The sequence below is a fragment of the Stigmatopora argus genome, chromosome 12 (genome assembly GCF_051989625.1).
Source record: "Stigmatopora argus isolate UIUO_Sarg chromosome 12, RoL_Sarg_1.0, whole genome shotgun sequence".
Taxonomy (NCBI): domain Eukaryota; kingdom Metazoa; phylum Chordata; class Actinopteri; order Syngnathiformes; family Syngnathidae; genus Stigmatopora; species Stigmatopora argus.
The window spans coordinates 1,309,087-1,325,874 of record NC_135398.1 but is presented as its reverse complement, the minus strand read 5'-3'; the positions used below and the strand labels follow the sequence as shown (position 1 = coordinate 1,325,874).

At 43.9% G+C, this 16,788-nt stretch overlaps 2 protein-coding genes across 2 annotated transcripts; one reads left to right on the top strand and one right to left on the bottom strand.

Moving 5' to 3' along the window:
• The first annotated feature begins 57 nt into the window (after positions 1 to 57).
• On the top strand, positions 58 to 5,264 carry pcyt1aa (phosphate cytidylyltransferase 1A, choline a). The gene is made up of 9 exons (XM_077614519.1): positions 58 to 371; positions 1,674 to 1,781; positions 2,267 to 2,366; positions 2,458 to 2,574; positions 3,208 to 3,359; positions 3,426 to 3,504; positions 3,573 to 3,715; positions 3,793 to 3,981; positions 4,543 to 5,264. The coding sequence occupies exons 2-9, from the start codon at positions 1,674 to 1,676 to the stop codon at positions 4,783 to 4,785; spliced, it is 1,131 nt and encodes a 376-aa protein (XP_077470645.1). The 5' UTR covers positions 58 to 371; the 3' UTR covers positions 4,786 to 5,264.
• A 405-nt stretch (positions 5,265 to 5,669) lies between these two features.
• On the bottom strand, positions 5,670 to 16,448 carry LOC144085954 (AP-2 complex subunit mu-A-like). The gene is made up of 13 exons (XM_077615658.1): positions 16,284 to 16,448; positions 14,343 to 14,464; positions 12,765 to 13,030; positions 12,586 to 12,668; positions 11,793 to 11,798; positions 11,567 to 11,702; positions 11,208 to 11,352; positions 11,026 to 11,043; positions 9,450 to 9,569; positions 7,252 to 7,387; positions 7,071 to 7,168; positions 6,879 to 6,990; positions 5,670 to 6,452 (listed from the first exon to the last, which is right to left on the bottom strand). The coding sequence occupies exons 2-13, from the start codon at positions 14,414 to 14,416 to the stop codon at positions 6,318 to 6,320; spliced, it is 1,329 nt and encodes a 442-aa protein (XP_077471784.1). The 5' UTR covers positions 14,417 to 14,464; positions 16,284 to 16,448; the 3' UTR covers positions 5,670 to 6,317.
• Positions 16,449 to 16,788: the final 340 nt, after the last annotated feature.

Below are 16,788 nucleotides of genomic sequence, written 5' to 3'. Positions count from 1 at the left end.
TTCGTACGCTAGGCGGCAGCACTTCCCCGAAAATGCAAATGATCCCAAAGCACTTCCGCTTTCAGCCCGTGTCACTTTTGTAGTTCCCCAATGGTTGACCTGTCAGCGTTGTAGTACAATCCGTCCGCTACGAGCCGTTCCGTCAAATCGCGTGTCTTCCCTCCCTCGCTCCATGCACCCTTCCGCCCCAAGCACAGCGAGTTCCAGGGCGTAGCAGCGCGCCGCCGCCCGGAGGGTGGGAATTGTTCCAAATTGTATCCGCTCGAGAAGCTAACAAGTTGACAGCTAGCGGCTGCTAGCCTGACAGCTTTCGCTCCGGGGTGGAGGACGCCGAAGAAACCAACAAGTAGCCCATCGGACAAAAGTCAAAAGTAAGCACACGCTAGCATCACAAAAACAAATGTACGTGTAGTTTTTTTTAACAAGTTGAGAGGATTTTGTTCTTGTAAGAGACGCAAAGCTGCAAAACCAGTGTTACTGCTATCTGCTGGAGCTCACTAGTTCAGCTGATCTTCACCTTGAGACCAGTTTTAAAAATAGTCTGCACGTCCTAGCGTAACGTTTTGGACATTCTAGCAACTGTGGGCGTATAAAAAGGATTGACTTTAGTTGAGATTGTTTGGAGACAACGACGGAAGTTTAACGGGGCTTGGCTGCATTCCCATTGGCGTATAAATTAAATAGCCGAATTGGAAATGTACTACTACATAGCATTAATACAATGTAAATAAACAGGTGAATTTCTATGAGTTTTTCCAAAAGATCCCAAGCACAGTCCTTACTAGAATCCTTGCCACCCATTTTCCAACTATTTCATTGCCATTGACGGCGATGGACGTCCAATCACGTGGATGTTTGATCCTGTGAGAGGGAATGAGTTTATCACTCATAGAAGTCTAATCCGTTTGAACTGGGAAAGTGGCAGGAGGACATTCGCTGCCACCCCTCCCACTTGACGGCGATCCCAAAACATGCAGTTAAACCGGATTGGCCACGCACGCACGGGGCGACCCGCATATTTTAATATCTATCGAGGAACTCGACTATCTACGATGAATGAATTGTGATCTTGGGTTTTCTACGGGTACTCCGGTTAACTCCCACATCGCAAAACATGCACGCTAGGCTAATTTAGCACTCTAGATTGTAACTAGCTACAACAAATTGGTTGTTTGTCTCCTTGTGCCCTGCGATTGGCTGGCCACCCATTCAGGATGTCCCCCACTTGGTCTCTGTCGTTAGCTGGGATAGGCTCCGGCACCCCCCGCGAGCCTTGTGAGGATGAGCGGTTCAGAAAATGAATGAGTTCACTATGCAAAAATGTGACTAATTCCCAATTGAGAAATAAATTGCATGTGATCTGTGGAAATAAGTCCACTAAACATGAGCGAACTAAAAGTGATTCATTGTGAGTTAACGATGGAAAAAAAATGCAATGACTCATTAACTCATCGGTGGGCGTCGCCAAGCCTTCCCGGTTTAAAAGGATGGGATGTCGGCCAATGAGTTAGGAAATGCTAGCCAAGGTCGCTCAGCTGACTGTGAGCTCATAGCGAGTCAATAAGCACAAAGACACGCGCACTTTTGCCGCTAATTTTGCGCCGCGACACGTGACGTTAGCGTTCGGTCGGCCAGCTGTCACAACGCCTGGTTTTCCTTCACCTCTGCCCCAGATGCAAAGCACCAGCGTGACGCTTCAGTCCAGAAAGAGGAAACGAGATGTCTCCAACGTGGACGGCGAGATGGGAGAAAGGATAGGCAAAATCCCAAGATGCACCGTGGTGAGTAGTCGCCGCTCCAAACGGATTGGACGCCCATTTACGTCCGAGGTCGTACAGTGTATTCAACGGAAGAAGGAAAAGCCTGCTAGCTTGAGGCTAACAGATGTAAATTGAATTGAAAAGCATCCAATTCAATGGTGTGCTATACAATAGAAGGCGAACTCAATTAGCATCAAAATATGTATCCTGAATTGAAATTTGAACACAAGTATACTAGTGCTATCCCAATACAATTCAGATTTTTGCAAACGGAGAATTTGTTGACGAGCTACCACCAAGAAATACAAAAAAAATATGATTGGCCATTTACCGGTTACATTTTATTTTATTTTTACGTATTGGCATAAAGATATGCGCATAACATACCTTGAACAAATAAAAAAAATCAACATTGAGACATTCTTAAAGCAAATGCTATAACAATGCTCTGTCATATATTCTTTATCCTCTTTAAAAATCATGTAAAGGCCAAAGTTGTCTTTCAGGGGTTGAAACATCCGGCGCCATTCGCCGACGAGCTGGTGCCGGCCAACGCGCGACCTTACGTGAGGGTTTGCATGGAAGAGGCCAAGCGGGGGACGCCGCGTGAGTCAAACTGGCGTCTTGTGTCGTCGCCGTTTTCATTTTTCGATCCTTCGCCAACGCACAAATGTCTTTTTGTTTTGTTTTCCTCCAGCGGAAAGACCGGTGCGGGTTTACGCTGATGGAATCTTTGACGTTTTCCACTCGGGGCACGCTCGGGCTCTCATGCAGGCAAAATGCCTTTTTCCCAATACGCATCTCATCGTTGGAGGTAAGTCAGGTGGACAAAAAAAATGGTCATACCTCTACTTACAAATGTCTCTAGGTACACCATTTTGTAAGTACAGGTACGACTGTATAGGAAAAAATGCAATTTGTTGTGAGAAAACGGTACTCGGACGTTTAGTCGAACGGACGTTTGGTCGACCGGACGTCCGGTCGCCGGGTTGTTACTGGTGAAACCAGCTCTCAAAATTATAAATTATAAATATCTAATATCAAAATATCAACAGTAAACTCTGTCATAATTTGACAGCGAGCGAACCCGGCGACCAAACGTCTTTCGACGAAACGTCCGGTCACGGATCAAACTCATTAGCACTCAATCACAAATTTGCTATGGAGGTCATCTGAGGTCGAGGGTTCGATCCTAGGCGGGTCCTCGCTGTTTGGAGTTGGCATGTTCTCCCTGGGCATGTGTGGGTTTTCTCCAGGTACTCCGGTTTCCTCCCACATCCCAAAAACATGCATGCTAAGCTAGGCTAGCTGGCTGAAGACTCTAAATTGCTCAAACCTAGCTATGATTGGTCGTCCACCGGTTGAGCAATTAGCTGCGATAGGCTCCAGCACCCCCTGCGAGGACAAGCGGTTGAAAAAAAATGAATCCTTTGCTTTCTTGTCCAAGTGTGCAGCGACGACCTGACGCACAAATTCAAGGGCTTCACGGTCATGAACGATGTGGAGCGCTACGACGCCATCTCCCACTGTCGCTACGTGGACGAGGTGGTGCGCAACGCTCCCTGGACCTTGACGCCCGAGTTCCTGGCCAAGCACCGCGTGAGTGAGCGGCGCGCCGGTGTCTCCTTCGCGCTCGCCTTTAATCCGGCGAAATCGTCCGTCCAGATCGACTTCGTGGCCCACGACGACATCCCGTATTCGTCGGCGGGGAGCGACGACGTTTACAAGCACATCAAGGAAGCGGGTGAGTGAGAGCTCCGCCTCCCAAATTGGCGGCCTTATCGGGGTGATCGCTACACGCCGCCCCCACAGGCATGTTCGCGCCCACCCAGAGGACGGAAGGCATCTCCACCTCGGACATCATCACGCGCATCGTCCGCGACTACGACGTGTACGTCCGCAGGAATCTGCAGCGCGGATACACGGCCAAGGAGCTCAACGTCAGCTTCATCAATGTGAGGAAAGGGGAAGGGGCCTTCTCCTCGCCGAGGAGGTCGAGGTCAACGCTCAATGTGGGTGGTCCTTTTCCCAGGAGAAGAAGTACCACCTGCAGGAGCGTGTGGACAAGGTGAAGAGGAAAGTGCGAGACGTGGAGGAGAAGAGCAAGGAGTTTGTGCTCAAGGTGGAGGAGAAGAGCATCGACCTCATCCAGAAGTGGGAGGAGAAGTCCAGGGAGTTCATCGGCAACTTCCTGCAGATGTTCGGGCCGGAGGGAGCTCTGGTAGGATGCTTTAACGCAGGGGTGTCACACTCGGGTTGGTTCGCGGGGCACTTTAACGTCAACTTGATTTCACGTGGGTCGGATCATTTTAGATATATTATTTCGTTTTTTTTTTTTTAATAAATTGATTAAAAGAACTCGATTAAAAGCCCTGAATATTCAGTTTTTTATAGATCTAAAACAATGTTTATTTTAGCTTTTTTTAAATATATTTTTAGATTTTACAAAATGATTTTTGAACTAAAAACAGAAAAATGGATTAAAAAATGACAATTATTGATTTAAAAGGGGGAAAATCAGGAAATTTAATATACATCTATACTCTTCATTTTAATCTGATCCTAAAACAGAAAGTCGGCACTCATCATTCACTTTCCCGGGCCACACAAAATGATGCGGCGGGCCAGATTTGGCCCCAGGGCCGCTACTTTGACACCTGCACTTTAACGGGTTAAATGTTGAATTTGTTGCAAATTTCAAGCTTTAACTTCAAGTTAACTGGAATGCCACTCCATTAAAAAAAAGTAATATTGCCATCAAAATTTCTTCTCTCCCATGCAGAAGCACATGCTGAAAGAGGGCAAAGGTCGCATGCTGCAGGCTATCAGCCCCCGGCAGAGCCCCAGCAGCAGCCCCACCCGCGAGGAACGCTCACCCTCGCCCTCCTTCCGCCTGCCCTTCTTCAACAAGAGCTCGCCGCCGCACCACAGCGGAGCGCGAGGCTACCTGCTAAGCAGCGACGAAGACGACGACGACGAAGACGGCGGTGGCGATGACGACGGCGAGCGAGACGAGCGCAACTAGAACCCCGCCTACTTTTTCCTCTAGCACTTGTTCATCCACCCAAATAGCCTCGCTCGACTTCTTAATACGCCGACGGCCTTAGACGTCCAATCTTTTAGTAATATTTCATTCTTTTTAAACAATAGAATTATTTAGTATGAATTTTCTTGATTAAACTTTCTTCGTTTCATTTTGTTTTAGCTATTAGAATTATTTTGGATTGCCCGTGACCTTTTAAATGCATTTATTATATACATGTATATATTATATTTGTCAATTAACGAACGTCTGTTTATCCGCCCCTCCCACTCCAAATGGATTGGACGTCTAGGGCCGTCAGTGGCGGCTAAGACCTGAGCTTTAAACCTACCAGTTTAAATGAATTGAACGTGTATCCTCGTCAATGAAACCCAACGAGTTATGTATAAAAGAGGAAAAAAATCCATGGGGGATCAAATGTATCACACTAAAAAGCATTAAAAAACTCCAAAAACTTGTAACGAGTATTGTTTTGTTATTTTCAGGAAAATAACTTTTCCTTAACACTGTAATAAGCCATTTTATACACATGCCTTTAACTTTCATGGAAATGTCACTGACAATTTTACTCTTGTTTACGATTTTTGTGGGTAACGCCACTGTAGACCGCCAGAGGGCGACATTTTAACCAGGGATGTTGACAAAAAAGTTAGCTTTTTACACTACAATTTTAAATCCAAATACTTATCGACCTACCTTTAATCACCAAATTTGCTATTTTTTAAAAGTTTAGACCATTAATTACAATTTTATAAATGACAGATCTTCAATTTGCTGGTAGCCCTCCCAGCCAAAATGGATTGGACGTCTGTTCCCGTCATTGGCAGCCAACTAGTTAAACAGATTGCAAAAAAGGCACATTCCAATTTTGGAATACATCGTCAGATTTTATTGGACAGAACGTTCACCAGGGCAACAAATATGAAGAAGCGGACAGTGGAGATAAGATAAACAAATACCAGAGGGAGACAAATCGCACATTTTTGCCCACGCGTCTATAGAATAAGTGTTTTGTTTGACAGCGGAAAAAAAATGGGGTCTTAGTGCTTCGGGTACATTTCGGGAGATTTTGTTTCTGTTCAAGAAGAAGAAGAAGAAAAAAGGGGGCTGACCAATTGGCCATCATCGGGCTCGTCTGGAATGTTCCTCTTCCTTACACAAAAGCAGCGCGCACTTGAAGTGTGGCGTGGACGTGACGGGGGGGAATTTTCCACAGGTGCACAACAACTATATACCGAGATTCATGTGAAAGCACAACAGCGACACGTCAGAGAAAATTCTAAAGTTAAAGTGGCGTCTCGGCGCCCCAAATTGACGCGTTCCGATGGATCTAATAAGGTCATAGTTCGCCATGACTCCACATTTACTCGTTGCAATTTTTAGGGTTTGTAGAGTCAATCTCTGACATCTAGTTATACGACGGATGAGAGGGAGGACGCTAAGAATAATTGAGCCGGCGAGAAAGAGAAAGAGAGAGAGAAAGGGGGGGGAGAGGCCCACCACGTTGTCGTTGTTCAGCAGCGCGTCTCGTAGATGCCCGAGCGACCGATGTAGCGAACCCATTTGATCACGTCGTGGTCGCTGTAGTTCAGCTTGGACTCGAACACCTTCAGGTAGCGCACCTTCAGGCCGGACGGGGCGAACGGCACCTGCCCAAGGACAACGGGTTTCTCCGTTAAATAAAGCCCTTTGCTAGCCGGGTGGCCATTCGTTGCCGGTTAACTCTTGCTCGCTGTTGCCGTTCATGAACCATTGTCAAAACATTGAATCCCGTGAGCTGACGAGTCGATTCTTTGGAGAAAATGTGCTCCAGCAAAATTGTCTAATTTCCAATTCATCGCTAGCGAGCGCTTTTGAAAATGATTGAGCTAGCCTCTGAAATATGACTCTTTTGTGGCGATTGGCGTTGAATTCCACCGCCACCCCAATGCAATTCGTCATGATTAACCCATTGAACGTCCAATCCATTTTGAACTCATTGAAAGTGAATGGTCAATACGCTTGATTGAATACGCCTCCCTTTTGTACTTTTCGATAGTAGACAAAGCGAGAGAGAAAAAAAGGTTAATACTGACCTCAAAGTTCATGGAGATGGGAGGTCGAGCCCACTTCTTCTTGTCGTTGGTCGGCAACAGCTCGATCTCGGCGCTGATTTGAGACTCCTTCATCCCGGCCATGCGTTTGATCCTACGAGAGAATGGGGAGGGGTGAGCACGTTGACATCGATGGACGCCGTGGACGGGGCGAGGGCTTTCGCGTTCACTCACTTCCACACGATGGCGTTCTCGCTGGCCTTGTACTTGGCTTTTCCCTTCATGCAGATGACTTGCACACCGCTGGTGTTGAGCGGCGTGGGGATGCGCACCTGAAAGGCGGGCAGATCGAGCGACCGTTAGCTGGTGGCGCTCGCTTTAGCCGCCGACCGACGGACCGACCGGCCCTACTCACCTCGATCTTCTGGGCCAAGAGCGAAGGCTTGAAGTTGGACTTGATGACCACCTTGACTTCCAGCTTAGTGCGGCCCACCTCGCGGACCAGGGGGATGACGCGGAACGGCAGGATGATGTCCTTGGTGGTGCGATACCTGAAAACGCCACAAAATCCCATTCATTTCCATTTACAGTAATACCTCGTTTATCGCGGTTACTACGTTCCAAGTCCTGGTGCAAGAGGCGATTAACCACCATGTAAGGATTATTATTTTTATTATTGATAGTGTCAAATATGATTTGGACTTTTTAAAACCCTATTATTTCACGCCTGGAGGTAAACACTGCCCTCTAAATACTCTCAAATTTTGACTTGAATTTCATGCTTGTGTTATTGTTTCCACACTATGAACCTTTCCTATAACCACCATATTTGACAACAAGGACTTAGTGCGGGTCCTCGAGGGCTGCTGTGGGTGCAGCTTTTCCATCGGGGGATGGGCTGAAACAAGAAGCACCTGACTGCAATCCGCTGATTGCACCTTTTGGACAACACTTTTGCGGACAGGTTTCCTCTTTCCAAGTTGGAACCAAATCAATCATTCCACTTTGTGGAATAGTTTGCCCACCCCTGTTAAATTAAGACCTGGTTTCATGGGATGCTACCTACATCTCAAAAGTCCAATGCTTCAATTTGATCAAGGCGCTCTTAAAATGGGTCAAAATGGTCAAAAGTCTTCGCTTCGATCGCCCACATTTTGTATAGGTCCAAAAATAGTCATGGACTGGCTTCCACAGTCTAAACTAGGGGCGGGCAAAGCGGTCCTCAAGGGCCGCTGTGAGTGCAGATTTTTTCGGCCAAGTTATCAGGCAGACAGTTTTTCCAACGGGGGATGGGCGGACACAAGAAGCACCTGACTGCAATCCACTGATTGCACCTTTTGGACAACACTTTTGTGGAAAGCTTTCCTCTTTCCAAGTTGGAACCAAAGCACCCACTTTGTGGAATAGTTTGCCCAGCCCTGTTAAATTAAAGCCTGGTCTTATGGGATGCTACCCATGTCTTCATATGTCCAACGCATCAATTTGATCATGGTCCTCTTAAATGGGTCAAAAGTCTTCGCTTTGATCGCCCACATTTTGTATAGTTCTAAAAAAAAGTCTTGGACTGGCTTCCACAGTCTACACCGGGGGCGGGCAAAGCAGTCCTCTCAAGGGCCACTGTGAGTGCAGATTTTTTCAGCCAAGCGATCAGGCAGACAGTTTTTTTAACGGGGGATGGGCTGACACAAGAAGCACCTGACTGCAATCCACTGATTCCACTTGTAGGACACCAATTTTGCAGAAAGGTTTCCTCTTTCCAAGTTGGAACCAAAGCACCCATTTTATGGAATAGTTTGCCCACCCGTTAAATGAAGGCCTAGTTTTATGGGATGCTACCTACGTCTTCAAATGTCCAACGCTCCAATTTGATCAAGGCGCTCTGAAAAATGGGTCAAAATGGTCAAAAGTCTTTGATGGCCCACGTTTTGTATAGCTAAAAAAAGGCTTCCAGTGTCCACCAGGGGTGGGCAAAGCCGGCCTCAAAGGCCTCTGTGAGTGGAGATTTTTCGGCCAAGCGATCAGGCAGACAGTTTTTTTAACGGGGGATGGGCTGACACAAGAAGCACCTGACTGCAATCCACTGATTCCCCTTGTAGGACACCAATTTTGCAGAAAGGTTTTTCTCTTAAGACGTTGGAACGAAAGCTGCACTCACAACGGCCCTTTGTGGAATAGTTTGCACAGCCCTCAGTGTCATGTTGAGGTAGTCAGAAAAATAGTGACAAATTTGCCATTAATCATGATTCACCAGGAACAAAAATGACAAATTAAATTAAAAAAAAAAAAAAATCTGACAATATATTTTTTTGACACCCCAAAAAGTGACCAAGTCATCGCAAACATTGATGACATTTGCAGCTAATCTGGATTCAACATCAGCAAACGTGCTCCCTTGTAAATTAAACACGAGTTAACAACCATTAAAAAAATGTTGGCAATCAATTGTAATAAAAAATACAATTAGTCCTATGACACACCTATAAAACTTGGCCTACATGAATAGTTGATTTAAAAAGGCAATCAATGTAGTCATTGCCATTAACGGCAGTCAAAGTGGAATGCATTTGAACTTTTTGGGCTTTTGCTTTTACTTTTACTTTGGCGGGGACTGACCTCATGAGCTCGTACTCTCCGTCCGGAGGGATGAAGCTGATGCTGCGCTCCGAGTCAAACTTGCTGAGGCGCACGCACTGGTGGAAGGTGCAGTCGTCGATGGCGATGGACTGCTTCCCGCTGCCGCACAGTCAACAAAACGTCAGTCACTCCAAGTCCGCCGCCACGCTAACCGGCCGGCTAACGGCGTTCAAACCACAGACACGACTAGCTTTAAGCTTCGACACGGACGGACGGTGGTGTGGTGTTTCATTTGCCCGCGACGAGTGGACCGCTAGCGACGTCCCCGTGCCGATGTTCGCGGACTTCCCATTATGTTTTTATTCGGCGTCTCTTTTGCCCAGGCGCATCATTTTTGGACAAAAAGAAAAATAAATAAATGTAGCGAGTAAACGACAAATCCGATCCAAGCGAGCCCTCCTCAAGAAATGCTCGGTATGCCAGAGACACCGTTCCAATGACGAGCATTAGCTAAAGAGGACCCCTGATCGGCTTGTTTTGATTGGCAGATAGCAGCCAAAAATGGCAATGTTGCCAAAATCAAATAGCGGGCATCGGATGGGGACATCGCGAGCGGACCACCGTCTATGAGATAATACAGAGAGGTCCACAAGTATTTGGACACTAATACACATCTATCTAAATAGGATATGCACAATTAATGGTGACTTACCTTTAAAAAAAATAAAAAAAGAATAGAAGCTAGTTTGCTTTTCATTTGGACTTACCCCAAAAGAAAGCAACAAATCTGCAATTGATCAAAACTGTAGCAAAAAATGGCAGTGGATTAAATGTTGAGCAAAGTACCGTATTTTCTCGCATATTAGCCACCTCTATGTATAAGCCATACACTTAAAATGGTTGAATTTGACAATTTCTCTTTTATAAGATGCCCCCTGATTCACCATTTTCACGGTTTTAATAGGGTTACTAAAATGTGTTACTTTGAAGGGAAAATCTTAAGAAAAAAAATCATCATTCTGAGATACTGTAAAAAATGTTTGCTGGATTTCACATTCAAAAAGGAGGTTGGGTGAGCAGTACAACTAGGAAGTGCGTTCGTAGCTGTCTAGTTTTTCATCCTTAGCTAAGATGGTGAACCTCAGCGAGCAATGGCAGGCACAAGGGATTTTTTTTTACACGTTTTATGCAAGATACATTTATTTTTTTCTTGAATTTCATTCATAGATCTCAAAATAAATTTTATTTAGCGTTTTATCTGTTTATCTTTTCTCTATATACTGGCCGCCTTGGCATTTTGTCTTTTTCCCCTTGTAATTTCAAGCACGTCAAGTCTAATTTGTGCGCATATAAGCCATACCCTCGATTAAGTCATCATTTTTTGCAGCGACAAATAAGCGAGAAAATACGGTAAGTAGCAAACGACTGCCAAATTTGTGGTTTCAACTTTGGAAAGACTGGACCTATTTACGACTCTACGATTCGCTCATTGGCCGCAATCGATCTGCGGCGGCCAATGAGACGAACTTTTTATGTTTTATTTTTTTTAATAAACTCTAAATACTTGTGGACCCAACTAGATGACGTGAGAGCACTCGTATCAATGTAGCAGTACCTTCCTCCCCCTAAATCACTGAGGTAGCACGCAAACGCGTAGGAAAGGAAGGAAAGACAGGCACAAAGAGAGCAAAAAAAGATCAAGAAAATAAATGGCAGAGCAAACAAGGCGACGGCCGAGGACGCACGCGTTCTTCTCCGTCAATCAACTTAAGCGAGGGAGGAGGGAGGAGGGCTCACCTTTTGCCGGCGTCGTCCGACGCGCCTCCTTTGCCCTGCTTGTCGATCACGATCTTGTCGTTCATGCCGAATTTGCACTCGGGCATGCCGCTCAGGTAGCTCTTCATCACCACTCGGCCCGACACGTGAGCGCTCAGGACCTGACCTGAAAACGACGGACCGTTAGGTCTTCTATCGGGGGGGTGTGGAAAAAGCAGTGCAGTAATCCCTCGAATATGGCGGTTAATGTAGACCAGACACAGTTCCCCAATACAGCAAATGTCAATTGGCCGCAAGCTAACTTAAAGATGCCATTACCTGTCAATGGAATTGGCCCCTCCCAGTCAAAACTAAGGGACGTACGTCTAACGTCTGCTCACCTTGCGGCGACATGAGCAGGTTGACGCTCTCCAACACGTCCAGGAAGAGTTCATTGCGGCGATACTTGATGCCCTCGCGACGCCAGCCGATCTGGCCCGTCACCTGGCTGGTGATCTGAGACTGCTCCTCTTTTGTCTGGAGAAGACAAAGAATGACAAACGCATGTCAAAGCACGTCAAATAACCGGAGCGGTCGGCATGGGCGGCGCCTTTCCCCACAAATTACCTGGTGCTGAGGCGGGAACGGTGATCCACGTCAGATGAAGGACAAAAAGAAAACAAAGAGCAATTATTTTCATTTGGTCGAGGTTGACAGCCATGCTGAAATGGCCCAGATTTTTGTCCATATTGTACAGCACTTTTAGGAGCCAATCAGTGAAGAAGAAATCATATACAGTAATCCCTCAATTATCACGGCTTCACTACATCGCTGATTTTTTTCCTGGGGAATTTTTATTTTTTTTAGTATTTTTTTTTTTTTAAAGTTCATACAAATGTGAAAATCCATGCTGAAATTCGCAAGCGAAAACCACGCCCCGTCCTCCACTTGCTAGTAGGACTCAGGACCGAAGTTTTTTGTTTTTTGTTTTATGTAATTATTTATTTATTTATTTGTTTATGTAATAATTTGTTTAATATTTATTTATTCATGTAATTATTTGTTTAATATTTATTTATTATTAATTTACTATTTAATATTTATTTATTTAATATTCATTTAATATTTATTTATTTAATATTCATTTACTATTTAATATTTATTTATTTCATATTTGTTCATTTATTTAATATATATTTATTTCATATTTGATCATTTATTTAATATTTATTTATTTAATATGTATTTATTTATTTATGTTTTATCTAATTATTATTATTATTATTATTATTTTTTTAATAGGGGTGACCCTACTTTGCGATTTTTTGTTTATCGCTGCCATGTCTGGTCTACATTAACTGCGATAATCGAGGGATTACTGTAACCAAGTGTATTTAAAAAGTTGAGCGAGGACACTGACCTGCCCTTTAATGCCCTGCTGGGTAATGAAGGTCTTCAAAGCCCCAGTTTCCGAGTTCTGAGGGTATCCAAAGTCCAAAATCTCTACATGAACAAACAAACAAAAAATCGAACGAGCGGTTAGAGATAGGTTTGCCGAGACAACGCGGGGGCGTGGCCACCCTATTTGCCGCTTCTCACCGTCGAGCAGCTCGTAGATGAGCACAAAGTTGTTCTTGATGTTCTCCTCGCTGATCTTGCCAAAGTAGGCCGTCATGACGTCGCACATCTTGTAGAGGAACTCGAAGACCATGGCGGCGTTGACATTTTGCTTGGTGACGGCCGCCAGCCAGATGTTGGAGCGCTTCACGTGGAAGAAGCTGGTGCGGGCGATGTTGGTGACCGGCGAGCGCACCTGCTGACGCGCGTGGATCACGTTCACGCGGAACGCGTCCACCGCGTTGCGCCTGTTGACGGTTTCAAAAGGAGAACGCGTTAACTAACCAAATCGCCATAAGATCGTAAAAATCCCACAATTTTTCTTGCTTTGACTCGTGATTAATCGCAAATTCATCGCATTTTTTCATTCTTTGCCTGTAACTAAAATATCCATACAAACGACTTAAGCCACTTCTGAAACTTGAATATTCCAGTTTTCTATTGTTAACGTTAATCTCATGAAACAACAATTTCAAACGCAATCAGTATGTCAGGATTACCTTTAGTTTTCTATCGTCAATTTGCGATTAATCGAGCCGTAAATATAGCACAATCTCCAGCATAGCAAAATATTTCACTTCCAATTTCCCCAGTCGAATTCGAAATCTTTTGTCGTTTTACATAGTTAACTTGCAATTAATTTCAAACGGAGTGAAGCCGCCATTATTCAAAGCGTAGATAACTCATCTCATCCTTAAATATGTTCCATTTGGCTGAAATGTCCCATCACATCCCATGCGCAAACACCATGCTAATGCTAACGCCTTTTCTTCCTTTCCATTGGTGCGTATATATTTTTTTTTGGGGGGGGGGGGGGGGGGGGCGTTTTCATGACAGGTGACTCATGCTCGAGGAACGTTAACGTGTCAAAATTGATTGGCGTGCAAGTTTAGGTTTAGGCAGCAGGGGGCGTTTTGTCTTATGTCCATGAAATGGGACAAGTGGGAGTGGGTTGGGGGGGGTTCATGCTTTTTATGGTAGGATTTTCTCTTACCGATTCCTACAGGGGCCAATATGGACAGATGAAGGAAAATGGCGATTAAAAAAAATGGGAAAAGAGGATGAAGAGTCGCAAAAATGCACAATGCACATTTTTGTGCAGGATGTTGTACACGATGATTGACATGTCATCATGTGACCAGATTTACAGCATGCTCCGTTTTGGATGTGTTGCAACTCGGCTTTTTGAAAAAAAAAAATACTAGGCACAGGTTTTAGTAAACCTATGTTTGTCGCTTGGAAAAATGGAGGAAAATATAACACGCAAAGGTTGATTTTGCAAGGTTAAAAATAGTTTGTCGCTCTGGCTGAAATGGAAATCCATAGACGTCCAATCCATTTAGATTGGGAGGTGTGGCATCATATTAAAAAAAAACTCAAAAAAAATCATAATCCTTGATTTTCGGCCATTTTAATTCAAATAGATTGGACTTCTATTGACGCCAATAAACGTTATTATTTTTGGGACAGGAATGGCTGCCAAGCTCCCAGGCAAAATGGATTGGACCTCTTGCATCATCAATAAATTGAGCAATACGCGCATCGTTCATTTTTCCTTACCCTATATCATCTCGGTAAACCCGAGAAATGAGGACCTCCCCCTTGTGGTTGTAGATGAATAATCCTCCGATCATTTTGGCTTCTTCTCAGACCCAACAGGCCATAGTGAAAACACACACTGCCTGAAAAGAAAAAAATAAGACACAGGAAGGAAGGAAAGGGGGAGGAGAAGGAGGGAGACATTAGCGACCATCGTTACAGACAGACGTTTGTCCCGATTACACTTGTCATTAATTAATGAGGGGAGCCTGCAGCTGCACACTACTATCTTACAAGAGAGCGTTTTTTTTAAACTGTCAAATGGATTTCATAGAAAAAATTCCATTAACGCGACAATGTGCTTTTGCTAAATCTTAAAAGGTCATGTAAATTCCAAAAAATAGGCTCATAAAGAGCTGGTGTTTACATTTCGGAGGCGGACATTTTGGACAAATATGGCGTTTACATACAGGTCAACTAAATAACACTTGTTTTATGAGTAAAACAGTATACATTAAATAGCAGAACCAATGAATGACATGTTGAAATTTCACTTTTTTATTTTAACAAAATGATGAATAAACACTAATTGCAGTTGTGTTTTTATTTAGAAAATAAACTTAAACGTCATAACTGAGAGTCTATTCACTGGTGTTTCCTTTTTTCCCCCATTTTAAAACAATGTACAAAAAAAGAAGGCTATTTTATATCCTTAAGCGAAATGTTTACTATTAGCTTCCATTGTGAATCATTCAAGGCCATTTCAGTTGAAATGCAATGACTGGCTCATTATCTAACGCCATTGACAGCAATGGACGTTCAATTCAATATGACCAATGACATCCAAACGAATGTATTTTAAATGAGCGTAACATTTCATCCGTACTTCACCGAGACTCGTGTCCAACCATGTCCCTGTGACAATGTGTTTACTTTGAGATTAACACCAGATTAGCAGTAAACTGTGATGCACCGTGACACCAACCAGACAGTGACAATGATTAAACTAGAAAAAGATTTCACGACTGTAATTAACTGCAACAATACTCCAACATAAAAAATCGATTTGCTCAAATTTGCTGTTGTAATTAACTCTGATTAAAAATTTAGAAAAACGAGTAAAAGACCACCATAGTCGATTACATCTCAACCCTGCTTGAAGATTCTAGAAAAGCCATGAAGGACATGCTTCAAATTCCAGAAGGATACAGACCAAACAAAAACAGAGGATTCGGTTAAGAAGACGGCATCACGGCTCAAATCTTCGAACAATTCCCAGCATGATTTAAGCAGCGTCGTGACAAAAAAAATAAAATAAAAAAATAAAGCGGCATAGACCATGTCACGAGTCGACTTTAGTGGTCCTCAATGGGCCCCGAGTCAAGATGTCTGCTCGGTCGGCCCGTTTTCTTACGCTCATAAAGCTTCATATTTATTCAACTTTCCGCGCGGACAATAGAACAATAGCCTTGTTCACCACCTTAAAATATTCTTATGATATTAATACAGTGTATTAATAAGTGTAAGTCTGACCTTCATCTTCAAATGGATGGGTGAGACGCTCCTCAGGAAGAGATACTGCTAGCTGGCTAATTTGGTTAGCCAAGCTAGCACACGACCACGAAACCGTTTCCGGTAGCGCGAAAATAAGACGCCGAAAAACGCTACTTTCGCCATTTCCACAAGAACTATCAAAATACCACCAACGCATGAAATAACGTCAAAAAATGCACTCAAACGCAAATAACAGACAACTATATCCATCTTCCCTTTTAATTTGACAGCAAAACATCCTCCGCAGTTACGTTCCGCTCTCGCTGACCCATATACTTGCTTGCCGCCGCTACATAGCTAACATTAGCACGAGTCCGGAATGATACATTTAAGCGGATATGAAAACATTTCTCGATAAAAGAGCTTTATTTTTAATGCGTATTTTCAGGTGGAGTGAGGCGGGCTTACCGTCGTTGTGTCCCGGACGCCGCCAGTCAAGTCCCCCGCACTCGGGCTCCGTGTAGGATTCCGAGCAGTTGGTTTAGCCCAAAGCCGCTAGTTGGTTTCTTCCTTATGGTCCTCAGTTATGTCAGCTGACCAGCACAAGCACAGCCTTTCCGTCAAGGCAGGAAAGGGCGTGGCTTGCGACGAATGCAACCGCACCCAGGCCTGACCCTGATAAAAAAAGACAAAAATTCTAAAACTTTAAAGTTTACGAATCATTGGAAATAGTTTTGGAGCCATATTTTGTTTGGCCTGTCCACCTGTGAAAAATTTGAAAATATGTCATATCGGATTGGATAACTTTATTCATCCCGTATTCGAGATATGGATATGGTACTTTAGGCAAAATTTCCATATTACTTGTAATGATATACATATTGTTTTTAAATTTATACGTTTAAATATATTAATTCATCATTCATTACTTTTTAGATGAAAGAAAATAATGTTCCAAATATTTTTCAATGTT